Source organism: Chenopodium album, chromosome 25, assembly GCF_948465745.1.
Source record: "Chenopodium album chromosome 25, dcCheAlbu1.1, whole genome shotgun sequence".
Lineage (NCBI taxonomy): Eukaryota > Viridiplantae > Streptophyta > Magnoliopsida > Caryophyllales > Amaranthaceae > Chenopodium > Chenopodium album.
In genome coordinates this window covers 28,288,176-28,304,114 of record NC_137858.1, presented here as the reverse complement: position 1 = coordinate 28,304,114, position 15,939 = coordinate 28,288,176, and the positions used below count along the sequence as shown (strand labels likewise).

General features: G+C 33.9%; 3 protein-coding genes across 3 annotated transcripts; 2 read left to right on the top strand and 1 right to left on the bottom strand.

The window, feature by feature from the left end:
* The first annotated feature begins 3,097 nt into the window (after nucleotides 1–3,097).
* On the top strand, nucleotides 3,098–9,560 carry LOC145614840 (kinesin-like protein KIN-7N). Its single transcript, XM_081669901.1, has 18 exons — nucleotides 3,098–3,440; nucleotides 3,538–3,627; nucleotides 3,931–4,049; nucleotides 4,240–4,353; nucleotides 4,429–4,510; nucleotides 4,604–4,671; nucleotides 4,754–4,819; nucleotides 4,920–5,062; nucleotides 5,133–5,235; nucleotides 5,324–5,404; nucleotides 5,934–6,002; nucleotides 6,082–6,141; nucleotides 6,236–6,391; nucleotides 6,491–6,790; nucleotides 7,458–7,544; nucleotides 7,789–7,947; nucleotides 8,042–8,311; nucleotides 8,824–9,560. Exons 1-18 carry the CDS (start codon nucleotides 3,296–3,298, stop codon nucleotides 9,259–9,261), a joined length of 2,550 nt encoding a protein of 849 aa, XP_081526027.1. The 5' UTR covers nucleotides 3,098–3,295; the 3' UTR covers nucleotides 9,262–9,560.
* A 1,176-nt stretch (nucleotides 9,561–10,736) lies between these two features.
* LOC145613922 (uncharacterized) lies at nucleotides 10,737–11,952 on the top strand. Its single transcript, XM_081668957.1, has 2 exons — nucleotides 10,737–11,400; nucleotides 11,891–11,952. The coding sequence occupies exons 1-2, from the start codon at nucleotides 10,737–10,739 to the stop codon at nucleotides 11,950–11,952; spliced, it is 726 nt and encodes a 241-aa protein (XP_081525083.1).
* Nucleotides 11,953–13,503: 1,551 nt separating this feature from the next.
* Nucleotides 13,504–15,730, bottom strand: LOC145615289 (uncharacterized). The gene is made up of 3 exons (XM_081670353.1): nucleotides 14,820–15,730; nucleotides 14,637–14,748; nucleotides 13,504–14,430 (listed from the first exon to the last, which is right to left on the bottom strand). Exons 1-3 carry the CDS (start codon nucleotides 15,285–15,287, stop codon nucleotides 13,934–13,936), a joined length of 1,077 nt encoding a protein of 358 aa, XP_081526479.1. The 5' UTR covers nucleotides 15,288–15,730; the 3' UTR covers nucleotides 13,504–13,933.
* Nucleotides 15,731–15,939: the final 209 nt, after the last annotated feature.

Genomic DNA, 15,939 nt, shown 5'->3' with positions numbered 1-15,939 from the left:
CCATACATGCATACCAACTAACCACAATCAAACTAAGATTCCATAGCACTATAATAAGAACATAAAAGACAAAAACCATAAAACAAATCAACATATACTCTAACACAATCACATCGTATTCAGATTAATCTAAATAGCAACACAAATAAGAAAGCGTAAACACATACAGCAGGTTCTGAAGCACCAAAAACTGCAACCTTAGATGCTGGGTACCTACATAAACAACCAAAAACAACAAAGAACAAATTAACCAAATATCCTCTAAACAATTCAGAATATACGCGAAACAATAAATTACAACAAAGCAAAACAAAGTAATGACCATAATCAGCACCCAAAAAAATAGAATCAAACAAAAATTTAAAAAAATAAAAAACAAAAACAATAATTAACCCAAAAAAATTATTTACAAAGCATCCCACATAACCAGCCCCCCCCAAAAAAAAAGGAGTAAACAAACTAAAAAAACAACCAGCATAATCAAACCAACAAAATATGCACTATAACAATATTATTAATTCAAAAGATCAAAAATTTTGATTTCCTTGACTAAGCACTCATCAAAATAATGCTAATCTCAGCAATGATCAAATTTTTAATTCAAAAAATCAAAGATTTTGATTTCCTTGACTAAGCACTCATCAAAATAATGCTAATCTAAGCAATGATCAAATCATCATCTGATATAATAACAAATGGAAGCATCAAAACCAGATATAAATTTGTCCATCCATAAACCCCTTAAATTCATAAACAACAATAATCAAAAGTCCATATTGCAAGTCCAATCAGTACAAGCTTTGGTTATCAATGAATCTGTTCTTTGAAAGTCAATAATTTGAGCCCAATTTTAATGTAATATCAGGGCAGCATATCAAGAGGTAATACAATATTGTTTATGTACAATGCCGTGCAATTTAAGTCAAATTGGCGAACACTATATAGCATAATAAGCGAAAATAATCTAATATGTTCTTACCAAATTCTTATATTTTCCTTTCATCCCCAGTTTTTTTTTCCCCTTTTTCTTGCCTCTGGGTTGGTAATTAGTCACCATAACATAAGTGGCTTTTATACATGGCAACACCAAAGCATAAAACCTTCAAGTACAAGGTCAAGTAGCATGCGAAGACACCTGAAAATCCACTAAATAATAGCTTGGGAGATGCAACCCACCTTAATATCCAGATTATAGCCGAATAACCACTGGATAAGCAACTGCACCTTACTTGGAACTCCCAACAATAATTTCTTTCTGCACCTCATCTTATTATCCAGCTAATATCCAAATAACCACAATATAATAGGCTACATTACTTATTATCCACACCCCTTTCACAATGGAAGTTTTTTTTGAAACCAAAGACATACATAATACAAATTCATCAGTAGTACATATATAACACAAAAATATTAATTAGTACCAAGCCAAAATTCTAACAAAATCATTAGCAATTCTATAATAGCAATGTTAAGCAATTCTCTAACAGCAATGTTAAATGACATACAATCAGAAATTCCCGACTGATAATAAATCAACAAGACCATGCTAATCAAACTATTTAAATTATACATTTGACAAGCACAAGCAATATTATATAGTTATGCATCAAAACAACCATAATGAGATAATATTGAGATGAAGATTTAATACAATAGCAGAAAAACATGTATTTAAATCATTAGCAATACTATAACAGATTTGAATAGATTTGATTTGATTAGCAGGTAATCATGGTAATCATTAGCAATCCTACAATGTGTAAATCATTTTATACATTGACAATCAAACCCAACATCAAACCCAATATTAATATGCAATTTGATTCAAGATTACAAGCAAAACCAAAATCAGAAGTACACAAAAGATATCAAGAAATCAGTAGCTTTCTCTATGCACTAATCCTAAGCTAAACTTGATTGTCTCCATAAACCCACGTGTAAACATCTTCAATCTACCACCTCTTCAACTTGTCACCACACGTGTATCTCCATCACCTGCCAGCACACCAAAAAGTGTTACTTTTTTGTAAAGAAAGAAGCAGCAAGAAAGCAAGAGGGCAAAAAAGGAAGAGCACTATTGCAGCAGAACAAAAAAAAAATTGTGGCAGGGGCAAATCCGTCCTAGCATTGTTCATAAGGAAAATCCTAAAAGTAAAAACTCCCCACCCCAATTTGGCTTTTATAAAGGGTTATGGATTTTCCAATAGGTGCCATTTAAAAACAAAAAATGATTTTTTTTTTTCTGCTAGGTCACGTGACCCAGCAGGACCAAGGCTGGGTCCGCCACTGGTTACACTTCCTTTTTTGGCAAAAAACTACATTAAAATAGTATAACTCTCTCATGGTCCTCTCATGGTCCCACGACTCCCACCCAAACCCATGACTATTTTTTTTTATTACTATATGTTTCCTCTCACATTCATTACTTTTCAATAAACTATTAACCTCACTATCTTTTACAAATTCTTAATACTCCAACTACTCCACTTATCTCTTATTTTATTTAACTCAATTAAATTGCCTAAAACTATGTGACGGTCAAACTGTAACACTTAAAAAAAAACGAAGGGAGTATCTCTGTTAACTTTTAGTTGCAAATTTAGGGTATTATTTGTGAGATATAAAATATTCCAAAGTTGCAATTAAAAGTTAATAGAGGTAGTATACAATATTTGATTTATTTTATATTTTTTTAACCGATTATAACCTAATTACATGTTTTAGTACTCTATTTGCAATTTTGCAAACGATCAATACCTCATCTACAACTTTTTGAAATATTCAATATGAAATTATGAAGTACATACTTTTTTTAAAAAAAGACAGTTAGTACATATTTATATCATAGTAAGATTGTCAACAAGTACATAAGACGAAACCTCAAGTGGAGCGTACCTCTCTTGGAGCGTGGTTTACCCAACATTGTTCACGATCTATAGGCACTAACCTAGCTAAGTGGTGAACAACAAAATTTCCATCACGCTTAACAAAAGACCAAAAAACAGAAGAAAAAAGAGAGCTAGAAAACATAATATCATCAACAATATTGACTCATTACGAGTATTCCATTGGCACAAGAAGGCAAGAAGAGAAAAGGAAGATTTGTCTAATGACTATTAAGTTTCACAGGGGCATTTCTGTAACTTAATCTAATTCAAAACATAAAAGTACCTACCAAAGCCCGCCCTTGGAAATCCCTCTCTCATTTCAATTCAAAAACACTCACCCCATTCCACCCAAAAAAAAAAAAAAAACAAAAAAAACATTGACCAAAATTTTATAGGAAGAAAAAATGGAGAAGATTTGTGTTGCAGTAAGAGTGAGACCTCCAGTAACCCAAGAATCCTTTAATGGAACCTTCTGGAATGTCGACAATAATCGCATTTCTCTTCACAAGTCTTCCGGCACTCCCATTTCCGGCGTTGCCTTTACCTTCGGTTTGAAATTTTGTTTCACGATTACTTCCTATTTTTTAATTAATTAATTAATTCTTGATTTGAATATTTCTTTATTTTTTCTTGTTTATTTTTACAGATCATGTTTTTGATCAATCTTGCCCAAATTCTAGGATTTATGAGCTTCTTACTAAGGATATTATTAATGCCGCCGTTGAAGGATTTAACGGTATTTTTTTTTTTTTAAATGCTAATTGTAGCAATTTTCGAGCATTAAATCGATGATTTTCCGTAATTTGTAAAATTGATTATAAAGGCTGATTGTTGTTTTTCGGTTGATTTCAGTTATGAAAATCAATTTTTTTTTTGTTGAAAATTGATTGATTATAAAAGGATGATTTAATTTTGTTAATTTCAATTATAATTATTGCAGTTTTCTGTTGGAAGTATGATTGTAATTTTTGTTGTTGATTAATAATTATTATGTTATGTAGGATAGTTAGTTGTTTCTGATAATTTGTATGTTTTGTAGGCACTGTTTTTGCATATGGGCAGACTAGTAGTGGAAAGACATTCACTATGAATGGTTCCGAAAACGATCCCGGGATCATTCACCGGGCTGTCAAGGATGTTTTTGACATGATAACAAAGGTGAAATTTCTGGTCTTTGCCTTGGTTGATCCTCATTACGGCATAAACTTCATATCTATCAATCAATCAAAGCCTTAACCCCATAAGTGGGGTCGGCTACATGAACCAAAAGTGATTATTCCGTGTAGTCATAGTACCGCGATAATTTTGTAGTTGAGTATCTAAGCCGCAAGATTTCTGTTGTTTTCAGCATGATGAGAGGGAGTTTTTGATTCGTGTGTCATACATGGAAATATATAATGAAGAAATCAATGACCTTTTGATGGTAAACAACCAGAAGCTGCAGATCCATGAAAGTTTGGAGGTAAATTTAGTAGCCTATGCTAATTCATTTTCAGTTTCGAGAGAGGAAGGTTCACTAATTGTGATTTGTTTGTAGCGTGGCGTTTTTGTTGCTGGCCTTAGAGAAGAAATTGTGAGCGATGCTGAGCAAGTGCACAAGCTTCTCGAAGCAGGAGAAGGTTTGTCTAGCCTTGCTGCAATATGCACTCGAGTTGTATTTAGTGAATTGTGACAAAAATTCTAATGCTTGATCTCTGAATTGAATGATGCAGTCAATAGACATTTTGGTGAAACAAATATGAATGTACGAAGTAGCAGGTCACACACAATCTTCAGAATGGTAGTTTCTCAATGCCGTAATCTGATTTGAGCTTTAAAAGTAATTTACGAGCTTTTGTAACTGTTTGTGGTTTCATTAACAGGTCATAGAAAGTAAGACTAAGGAGATGGACGGTTCTAGTTCAGATGCTATCCGTGTTTCTGCTTTGGTTTGTTATTTCTTTCTATCATTTATATATACTTCATATATCACTTTCCTTTTTTAGTGTTATGGGTTTTAATATCCTTCTTTTGTTCAATTAAATTTAGAATTTGGTGGATCTGGCGGGATCAGAGAGAATTGCGAAAACTGGTGCTGATGGAGTAAGATTAAAGGAAGGAAAACACATTAACAAGAGCCTGATGGTTCTTGGCAATGTCATCAACAAGCTAAGTGAAGGAGCTAAACAAAGGTTTGTAACTCACTAGCATTAATTTGTTCTCAATGGTCAAGTCATTGACACAGATTTATGGGTTTGGCAGGGGACATATTCCTTATCGTGACAGTAAGCTGACTCGCATACTCCAATTTTCACTTGGTGGCAATGCTAAAACTTCAATTATCTGCACAGTAGCTCCTGAAGAGGTTTGGTCGCTTTAAGAACAGTTGATTTGAATTAGTGCATTAAGATTATTTTGAAGTGTTTGACTTTGATGTCTTACTAAATGGTTAGGTTCATGTTGAAGAAACTAAAGGCACTCTTCAGTTTGCTAACAGAGCTAAACGTGTTACTAATTGTGCTCAAGTGAATGAGGTTTGTTACACTCTTGCTCGGTCTTTTGTTCATTGACACCATTGATGAACATATTTGGTCCCACTCAACATTTAAAGATACGTGTTGACTGCTGCGTTAACTTAAATAAAGAGTTGAACTTGCTGATGAACTAAGTATTTTGAGACAGAAGTGAATCTGTATTCATTTGGAGTTTTATACATATAATCATCAGGTTTTTTCCCTAGATACCTAGAAATTATTTGGTGTAGGGGCCTGTACTAACTTACAAATGTTAATGCACTGCTTCTGACAGTATAAAGAACATATGCATATTTCTTCTTACATTACAGATAATTTGAGTCGTTTCTAATAATTATTCATAGCACTTTCACCTGCTGTTAACGAATCCAATTGTTTTACTCCGTTTATTAGTGTATAATAGCTAAATTTTCATTTTTTTCAATGTTTTGTTTTGGAACCATTCTTTTGGATGAAAATAAAGGATCTATTACTTAACATTCATGTATACATTTGATTATGGCCTGCTGATCAATAATTTTTGTATTAGATCTTGACTGATGCGGCCTTGTTGAAGCGTCAAACTTTGGAAATAGAGGAACTACGGCAAAAACTTCAGGTATAGTTTATTTGCTAACCTTGACTTTCTTGGGCTCGTGGCTCATTAAAGTATACCTAATTGATATTCTCTTGTTTAGGGATCTCAAGCTGTAGTTATGGAACAAGAAATCTTGAAATTGCGGAATGACTTGCTTAAGGTGCAGTATCTCTTGTTGAGTAGTCTCTTGTACTTGTTCTATCCCTTTGCTAAAACAATAAAGTTGAGGTATTCACTGATCATTCTCTTATTAGTATGAACTAGAACATGAAAAGCTTGCCATGGAGCTTGAAGAGGAGAGAAAACTTCAAAGACTAAGGGATCTGCACATCAAAGAACAACAAATTAAAATTAACAACCTCAGTAATATGGTGAACTTTTCAGACAGTGAGAGAAAGAGCAATTCTCAGGTGTGCTTTGAGACAATAGAATTACCAAACCATCTTTTAAATGGCCAATGATAGTCTTGTCTTATCCATCTGAGGTTTGTTTTTCTTTGCATATTGTAGCATCAAGGTTTCTCAGGTCAAGGAATGGGGGAGAGGAGCATTAATAGCCAACATATGCGGCAAGAAGAAGCTTTCAGCACCCCTGGCTTTAAAGAAGCTCCCAAATCTTTTGTTGTTCGACGATCAAATTATGCAACAGTATCTGATTCTGATTCAAGTCCCCTTCCTGATGCATTCAACGATGTGGCAGACGAAGATGCGTGGATGAAGATGAATAAAGGATATGTAGCTGATCTTGATACAATTTGTATGACTCCTGCAATTAAAGTTCGGTCCCTGTCATCTGATGGCATTAGTCCTGTAAGATTCATTCTTGAAGCTTAGTTGTGTATTTTGAGTAGTTTCTAACATCCCTAATGTCCTATCCCAATAAATCCTAGAATCCAATAATTGTAACTTCTTTTTGACGTATCTATTTATTGTAAACTTTTGTTTATAAGAGAGTTGAGTAGATGTAAAGGTGGATAAAGTAGAAAGGTAAGCTGGTAAAAAATAATAAAAAAAATTATGTAGAGAGAGGGTGGGAATGTGGTATATTTTGTGAGATACATATAATAAACACTTAAAATGAAGGTGGGTTAATAAAAATCTAATACAGGGAGTATAAATAATAAGGGTAGAAACTAGAAAGGGTAGTAGTTATAAGAAATTGTAAAGTAACTTAAGATGTGAGAATGTGTGAAGAATGAAGATCAAGAATTTTGTTTCTCATTTTGTTGTCAGAACTTGGCAGTAATTCTCATTCCTTCTCATTTTACAAATATAAATAAAATGTGTCTGCTCCAGTACACTTGACTCTAACAGTGAAGAGAGAGATAGCGATAGAGTGAAACTAAGGTTCATGTAAATTGAGTTGGTATCGACAGTTTGGGATCTCTTGCAGTTAATTGCTTTGTAAGATACGTTTACCTTAAAAGAATTTTGCTTTGTAAGATACATATAACAAAGTTAAAGTTATCTTTATCAGGCTTACTCAAAAGGTCGTTATGAGCACGAGATTCAGAACCTCAGAAAGCAAATGGAAATTGCAACTAAAGAGAAAGACGAACTTGAGGTTAGTTGGTGAAATTTATCCTTGTTGCTCACATAAACCACACTTAGTGCCTACATATTACTTGCATTATAATGTATCTGCTGCAAATCATTGTTTGAAGTTATTATATGTATCCACTTTTCTACAATTAGTTGCTCTTTGGTTTGTGAATCTGAATTACATTTAGAAACTAAACTTATATACATATTCGTAAAGATTTATATTCTTTTTTAGATTCATATCTTCATGTATGATGTATTTGCAGAAAAATTATAGAGATCAGGTCTTGTTGAATAATAATTTAACCAAAGAGATCATTGAACTTCGGGAGGAGGCCAAATTGACAAGAGAAGTTCCTCAAATGCTGTCTGACTCTGTGACAACATGTAAAGACATATATAAGGATGTCTTATCTGTTATGCAGGTATACTGATATCACAATGCTCTACATATACAAATTTATAAGTGAAGTGACTCCATCTGGCTTAAGTCTAATTGTACCAGTTGGATTTATGCAGCGTGCTGTTGACGATGAAAAATCTTTTGCAAATATCTTGCTAACCATCATGACTGAGATTGGCACAAATCTTTTTTCAACTTTGGAAACTCACTGCAGAATGTCTGTAGATGGTCATCAAACTTTCAGCACGGATACCTCTATACTGCAAGAGCAGTGTAAAATTCTTTGTGATAGATTGAACAATTCTGTTGCATTGTTGGCATCATCAGATGCACAAACTACAACGGAGAAAGAATCGACAACCAGACAATGCGGTTCTGATTATAAGGTAGTTTCTAGGCTAATATTGTCCAGATTTCACTCATTATTTTTTGTGCTACTCCTCACCTTGACATTAGGCTACACTATATTTCTTTCCAGACTTTTGATCTAAACATCTAACTTTATGCCTGTATTATCCTCTCTACAAACTGATTTATTCATTACTCTATTGTCAAATTTATCTCACGTTTATTACTAAATCACAAAGTTATAGGGATAAATGAAAGAAAAGCCACTTCCATAGTTCTGAACTGTTTTATGTCAAAATTATCAAATCATGTGGCAAAACTAATTTGATACTCATATGTTGTTGATATTATAATGAGTTTCACCTAGGAAAGATTTTATGCATGACAGAACCAACTGGTGGGAATCACATGATAATATTGAAAGTCAGTACTCAGTAGGTTGCTGTTGGTGGGAAAGATGAGATTACTCTAGAAAGCATGGTGTCTTATTGTTTGATTAACTATTAGGAGGATCTCTGAATTAGTTTTATATTCTTTTTCTTTGGTAAAGGGTGTTGACTTCGGGGAGGATTTCGCTTATTGGAAGGAGAAATTGAGCAAAGAAATCAACACATACAGAGACAAATACATAAGCCTTGAAAAGGATCATGATCAATCTAAACAGGTTCTGGAAGAGTCAAATTCAAGGTACCTTGACCTTGAGAGAGAATTACAGGTTCTGCAGCAAGATAGGGAAACCTTGCTTGATAAAGTTTTTAAATCCAGCCAAAATCTAAGGTTAGTATCAGAAGAGAGAGATATGTTGTTGGAGAGATACAAGTCTGAGGTACAAAAAAGAAATAATCTCAAACAAGGGATCGAACAGTTTAGAGTGGCATTTGTCTCTCGCCAAAGATCAATGGCATCCTTTCACACTGATTGTAAATCTAGGCTTGAGGATCATAAGTCTCAGAACCCAGTTATGGAAAGCTGCTCTTTCGGGTTTTAGAATTATTAGTATCTGCCCCATATTTGTCATGAGCTTGCATATTTTGACAATGGATGGACTTAGTTTATACAACCTGCAGCCATTCTAAGTTAATCTGTCATGAATTTAATTGTGAGATTTGATGGAATTGTCAGCTGTGTAAATTATGAGTTGTGTGTCTCCTTGGGTGTATTAAGACTAGGCTCAATGAAAATTTTGAGCTTTGATGTAAGGCTTCGGCGCCTTCAATTGTATTGGTCAATTAGTTTTTAGTTCCATTGCATTTAACACGTAGTTAATGCATGCTTTATTTATCTAAGTTAGCCTGCTTTTGAACTCAGATGAGATTTCTCTGACATGATGAGAAGCCCTTGGTGTTGCTGGCGAAACCAAATTGATCCTTAATTGAGAAGATTACTAGATATGAATGTGATCACAATCGTTCCAATAATGACTTTGGTGGATTTTTCTAATCCCATTCGAAAGATAATTGTCAAGTAAAAAAAAAAAAAAACCAAAAAAGAAAACCAAAAAAAAACTCTCTTACAAAAGTTTTTTTTATTTATTTTTATTTAACCCGGTTCATTTTAGTTGCAACAAAGGATAACTTTATGCAAACCTAGGCAAAACTTTTAAAGGGCTTTAAGCATGTGTAGATTAAGTAATTAAGGATTTAAGGGAGTAAAATGAGAGGAAAATCATGTGGGATCTTTTTTTAATAAAGTAAAAGTAGTGGGAAAATTTGGTGAGGTGGACTTTTCCCACCCAAATAATTCTGACTTTTCACATGGGTGGGAATTCCCTCCCTTTTTTTTAGCCAACTTTAGGAGGGAGTCCCCCCCCCCCCCCCCTTTTTTTTTTCCTTTCCCACGAATTTCCCTCTCAAAATTTCAAGCCGATTTCAAAAAATTTCCCAAATACCCCAAAACCTGTATTGCATACCATTCAAATCAAATCCCCATATAAATAGAGGAGTTTCCAAACCACTTTACTGTTTGTTTATCAACCAAAAGACAGATGAGGGAGGGGTTGGGGGGGGGGTTTAGGGTGAATAATTTAGTTTTTACAAAACGCAATCCCTACAAATTACACAATCCTACAATTAGTTTGAAATTAGCCTAAATTCACAGTGCTAAGTTAATCAAAAGCAGCATCTATGTTCAGTTCTTCTAGGCTCCATTGAAGACCATTCAAAAAATTCCAGCCACCACTTCATCACCTTCAGACAGCCTGAAAAATAAAGGTAAGGGACTCATGGTAGAGTTCTTTGAAGAACTCTTTTTTAATTCTTTGAAGAACCCTTTTTTTTTTTTAATGAAAATCAACTGCACAATGAGGAGCAAACAATGGCTGCATGACAGCATTTGACAGATGAAGCCTACTTTGATAAAGAAACTGAAGAAGACAGTAGCAACTCAGAAGAAGCTGATTATGATGCAGATGATGATGGTGAACAACATGGTCCACTACATTTGTATGGCAGACAAAGCAGAGAAATGACAGTAGAAGAAAAGCGCCAACTTGTTGATGCGATTATGCTTAATATGGAGGGGGACTCTTTGCCAAGAGGATATTTATCCAGTTTGGCCAGAAAGCATCATGTGCATAGATCAACAACAAGAAGATGGTTTCTGGTAATTAAGCAACACATGTTAGAAGGAAATGTTGTAGATGTTAGGACCAAAAAATTAGATACTGTTGATAGAAAACAAAAAGAGTACATTGATGAATTCTTAACATTAGTGCCTTTGTACAAGAGACAAACTGAAAGAGAATATGCTGCAGCACTTCATGTTTCCAAGTCTGCTATTAACAGGTTAAGGAAAAGGGGTAGACTAAGAACACACACAAACACAAACATACCAACACTAACTGATAACCATAAAATAGCAAGACTGAAATGGGTTCTTAGTCACATTACCCCAAAACCTGCTGAAGGGGACCCTTTATTTGTTGACATGCAACAATGGATACACATTAATGAGTATTGGTTTTTTGTAAACCCAGAAACAAGGACATTCTATCTTCTTCCAACAGAAAATAATCCATACAAAGCACAACAGTCTAGAAGGTTTAAGGTGAAGGCTATATTTATGGGCATGATAGGGAAACCATTGTATGATGCAAACAAACAACTCTTACATGATGAGAAGTGTTTAGGTAAAAATAACCCAAATACGTGGTCCAATCCCGTAGTGACACGTGGCCCATTTAAAGGGCGACACGTGTCCCATTTAAAGGGCGACACGTGTCCCTATGAGAAGATGACGCGTGTCAAATGCCCTAAAGGGGCACCTAAAATCAGCAAAGAGAAAAGGACCTTATTACATCAGGCCCAAATCCCGAGAAATGACAGTGAAAGCCGCAAAACGACGCCCCCAGGTGACACGTGGCACTCTCTGATTGCGCAGCCAATCACGCCACGGAATTTTAGGTTACAAACCCTAGAGGGGCACATGCTCCCAGAGGACGACGAGGAAGATGTTGAGGTAGTTGAGTTGGGGCGTTGGTGAGGGAACCGAGAGGTATGAGAAGAGAGAGAGAAAATATTAAAAAAAAAAAGAAAAAATAAATTTTAGGCTAGCCACATGGTGTGGCCAGCCACATATGAAAGTTTGTGTTTTTCAAGTTCTATTCGATCTATTCATAGTCAATCAGGACTTTGTTAGGGCGTGTTTAACGTTAGCTCTTGAGTGGCTTTTAGTGGTTTGACCTACTTAATAAAAATTATTACTCCTTTTGTCCCTAAATTACATTCCTGGTTTCTATTTTGGGTATTCCAAAATTACATTCCTCCTTTCCATTTTTAATAAGTTTTTTTTTCCAAATATCCCAAATCAACTCTCTTTTTCTGTTGTATATTTAATGCTTTCTCACTCTTACGATCCTAATCTCACTCTTATTTTCTCTCTACATTGTTTTTCTCAAGTTTGTACTTCCCATAACTAACCTAATGAATATGATTGGTTCTTTATTTTCAATTAGAAGCATGTTACTGGTCCTTCTTTTTGCAAAGGATTGATGAGATGACATCATTAATCATAATCTATCTTTGTTTTATTCAAAGACATCATTTAATGTTTTTTTATTTCCCATTGAAATATTTTATCATTATTATTTGTCTTATTCTTTCTTCCTTAATTCCCGTGTAATTTTACAAATAGGAATGTAATTTAGGGACAGAGGGAGTAGTGTTTGGCAATGTAGTAGGTGGGGTAGCTTTTAGTAGTGGAGGTAGCTTTTATCAAAAGTTAAAAATATTAGCTTCTGAAGTTAGAAGTAGCTGTTGAAAATTTAATCTATAGTATTTTTTAAAAAATGTTGATTTTGTACTACTTTTTACTTGACATGTTTCTTGTATCACACTTGCCGATGCACACCTTTAACCATCGATAACTTTATTTTTCTATACGTAACAATTATAAAAGTTATATGTTGTGATAGTACTTGTTGAGACGGTTCTAACAAGATCTAACATGAATAAATTTATTTACATGTATTTCACAGAATACGGTCAAAAGAGGAGTGGTAATAGTGTAAAAGTCAAAGCGGGTCAAGTAAAAAAGAACAGAGGAAGTATGTAACAACTAGTCAACCGCTACTTTATCAAACACTCATACCTACATTATTAATCTTCATAGCTAAAAGCTTGTACACAGCTAACAACTACCTTCACAACTATATTTTATCGAATATGCCAAAGACTCATTTTGTAAGATTTTTTTTTTCTTCTTTTGAAATATAAATGAGAATTAACTCTCTACCCTACCATTTTGGTGATTATATATTGTAATGCATGTTTGAGATTTCCCTCAATCTTTTCAGCATTTGTGTAAAGTCAAGATTGATAACCTTGATTTTATTAATTTTGGCAATTAGTGTATGAAGTTCATATCTTTATGGTTCTTCTTTAATTTAACACAAAATACACAAAATGCTAGGAATTTGAGCATATGATATTTTGCAACAAATTATGTCAAATAATTTAAGATATGTCCCTAATTATGTCCCTTGTAATGTGTATGTGTATGCCTCTCAAACTAGGTTTATATTGAATTAGGTAATTAGTCAGTAGCAACAAACAACTATATAATGACTTTTGTCATCAGCTATGTGTACAAAGACCACACCACATATACCCTATATGTAACAATTTTTTTAGTTAATGAAAACAAATTCAGACTTAACAATATTTATTGTCTTGATGATTTGTAGCTGAAATTGCATTTTTTTTTTTTTTTTTTTTTTTTGGGCGATGTGTTATTCTAATTAAATTGCAATGTGACCCAAGACCATTAATCATGTCAATGAGGATTGAGGAACGACAAAGATGGTCTAAAAACTCTAAATATATACAGAAATATGTCTGCATCACTTTAATTATTGTTGGTGGTTGAGTTAATGACATCAACATCCACATACTAATCTTCTTTTTCCCAACATACATTCCAAACTAAAATTATTCTTTCCTATTACTAGTGCTGTCAAATATTACTAATTATATACAAGTAATACCCCCCCAATTAAAAAAAAAAAAAAAAAACTCAAATTATTTTCGTACTTCTTTGGGCATCGTGTTGGGTCATTGATAGTTCGATATGTGCATATAGGAGACTTTGACACATGAAAATTTACAGAAATCAACGGAATCAAACACTTGTACATGTACCCGTGTAACATACGCTAATACTCATTAGTGATCAATCATGTCACTGATAATCTGTTCTGTAATATCATCAAAGATACAATTTCCAATTTCAGCAACAATTTCTCTCTTCCATACTTCAAAGCCACCCCATTCATCATCTCCTAATAAGTCCAGTTTAAGTACCTGTTTGATGTTTGTTTTATCAGCAGACAGTTTCCCCCATTCTTTCAAGTTTCTACAAATGAACTTCCCAATCTCTTCAGGTCCCATTTTTAGTCCATTTTCTCTGTTGCTGTTGTTCTGTTGCTTCCCACTTTCGACCGCCTCCCTCACGCAGTCGAACATCAGTTGTCGATTTTGTTGTAAGGCTTTCTTAGAGTTCATGTACTCGGGGAATGGTTTTCTCCTCCCTTGTTGCTTTGGCTTGTTTCTGAACTGCACCAGCAGTTCCCAAAGCGAGGCCGAGACAATTGCATCCTCTGAAACATTTCTCTGAAACCTTATTCTTGATTCTACTGGTGTTCTCTCTAGCGGATTTTTCGCTGTTTCAACCCCACAAACATTATCAATACCATATATCATTATGATTTTTCAATTTTGACGAAGTATTTGAATTCGAATTGTAAGTACAGAGTGCCAAATATAAGAGTATGAGACTGAACAATCAATTTAGCACTACACACAAATTTTGATACATAAAAGCTGTAGACTTTGTAAAACCTTAATGTTTATGATAAAACAAACTTACCATTATAAACAGGGATAGCCTCAAAATCGAGTTCATCAAGGACTGAATCCGGACTACATTGCTTGTCATCTTCGACGATTCTCCATTCAATCATTAATCTATCTGATGCTGACTGCCAGAAGATAAAAATCAGTTTCCGACCTCACAGCAATAACATACACAGAATAGTACTCGAAAATTTACCTTATCATTACGAGTAGTCTCCTTCTTGGCTGGAGATGATATACTGATACTATCTCCATCTGTACCGCCCTCAAACCATGTATAATTTGACAACGTAGTTGAACCACTAGTAGAAGAATATTTATTACCAGGCTCGACTTCATTCTCTTTCGTTGTTCTCGTCTTCCTCCCCTTCTTCGAAACGAGTTTATTAACAAGACTCCTAGCAATGCTTGAAATAGAGCTACTCTTCCTTGGTACATGATAAGTCGAGCTCTTTTTCAAATTCTCTTTGCTTGAGCTGTTTTTAACATTATGGTTCGAGGAAGTAGAACAACAACCAGTATATCCACCCTCTAACTCCAAGCTTTTTCTTATACGATACCCTCTTTCACGTAGGTATATCTCTAGCACGAACGGTTCTTGCTGCTCGTTAAGAAGCTCTGATAATCGCCTCGGAGCCTCTTCTTTGGTTGAAGCTATAGCCATCAAAATCAAATTTGTTAAATCAAAGAAGTTTAAGGAGAGATTTTTGTTGTTAATACAAAAGAACTTTCAATAGAAGATTTTTTTATTTTTTATTATTATTATTATTTTTCAGATTATACAGCAGAACAATGCATTGATTATTTGATTGGGGTTGCTAAAACATATCTATCTGTTAAGGGACTTGACAACAAGAAAAACAAATACAAAAATATAAAATTTAGATATAAATATATGTTAGAGAATTTTTTTAAAAAGGGAAAACTTGAGTTAACATAGTATGCAGGTTTATATATATGAAGGTGAATTTAAATGCCAGCAAACAGAAAAAATAATTAAAGTTGGCTCCAAGCAAAAAGGGTTGATGAAATTCATGATTTTTCTATCTTTCATTCCTAACATTATTTTAATATTATTTTAAAAATTTGAATAATTATGATGTCTCTATATACTTCCTTTTCCATCCTGTCATATACTCCATAGTATTAATTAATTATTTAGGTTTTTTTTTTTTCCTTCTTCTTTTGAGGAAATGAGGAGAATTATTTAAGTTGCTTGTTAATATTTTTAATTTTAATAAATAATTATGCTACTATATGGTCCCTATGAAAACGTTATTGTCCGAAAGAGAAGGATAGGATTAAACCATGCTTAT

Excerpts from the sequence above, each read along its gene's own strand:
- LOC145614840 (XM_081669901.1), top strand. The coding sequence starts at position 3,296 with ATGGAGAAGATTTGTGTTGCAGTAAGAGTGAGACCTCCAGTAACCCAA. Across the intron at positions 5,236-5,323 it reads GCACAGTAGCTCCTGAAGAG|GTTCATGTTGAAGAAACTAA; the intron begins GTTTGGTCGCTT and ends CTAAATGGTTAG. Across the intron at positions 7,948-8,041 it reads ATGTCTTATCTGTTATGCAG|CGTGCTGTTGACGATGAAAA; the intron begins GTATACTGATAT and ends GGATTTATGCAG.
- LOC145613922 (XM_081668957.1), top strand. The coding sequence starts at position 10,737 with ATGACAGTAGAAGAAAAGCGCCAACTTGTTGATGCGATTATGCTTAAT. Across the intron at positions 11,401-11,890 it reads ACATGATGAGAAGTGTTTAG|TCAATCAGGACTTTGTTAGG; the intron begins GTAAAAATAACC and ends ATCTATTCATAG.
- LOC145615289 (XM_081670353.1), bottom strand. The coding sequence starts at position 15,287 with ATGGCTATAGCTTCAACCAAAGAAGAGGCTCCGAGGCGATTATCAGAG. Across the intron at positions 14,749-14,819 it reads AGACTACTCGTAATGATAAG|TCAGCATCAGATAGATTAAT; the intron begins GTAAATTTTCGA and ends ATCTTCTGGCAG. Across the intron at positions 14,431-14,636 it reads GGCTATCCCTGTTTATAATG|CGAAAAATCCGCTAGAGAGA; the intron begins GTAAGTTTGTTT and ends GGGTTGAAACAG.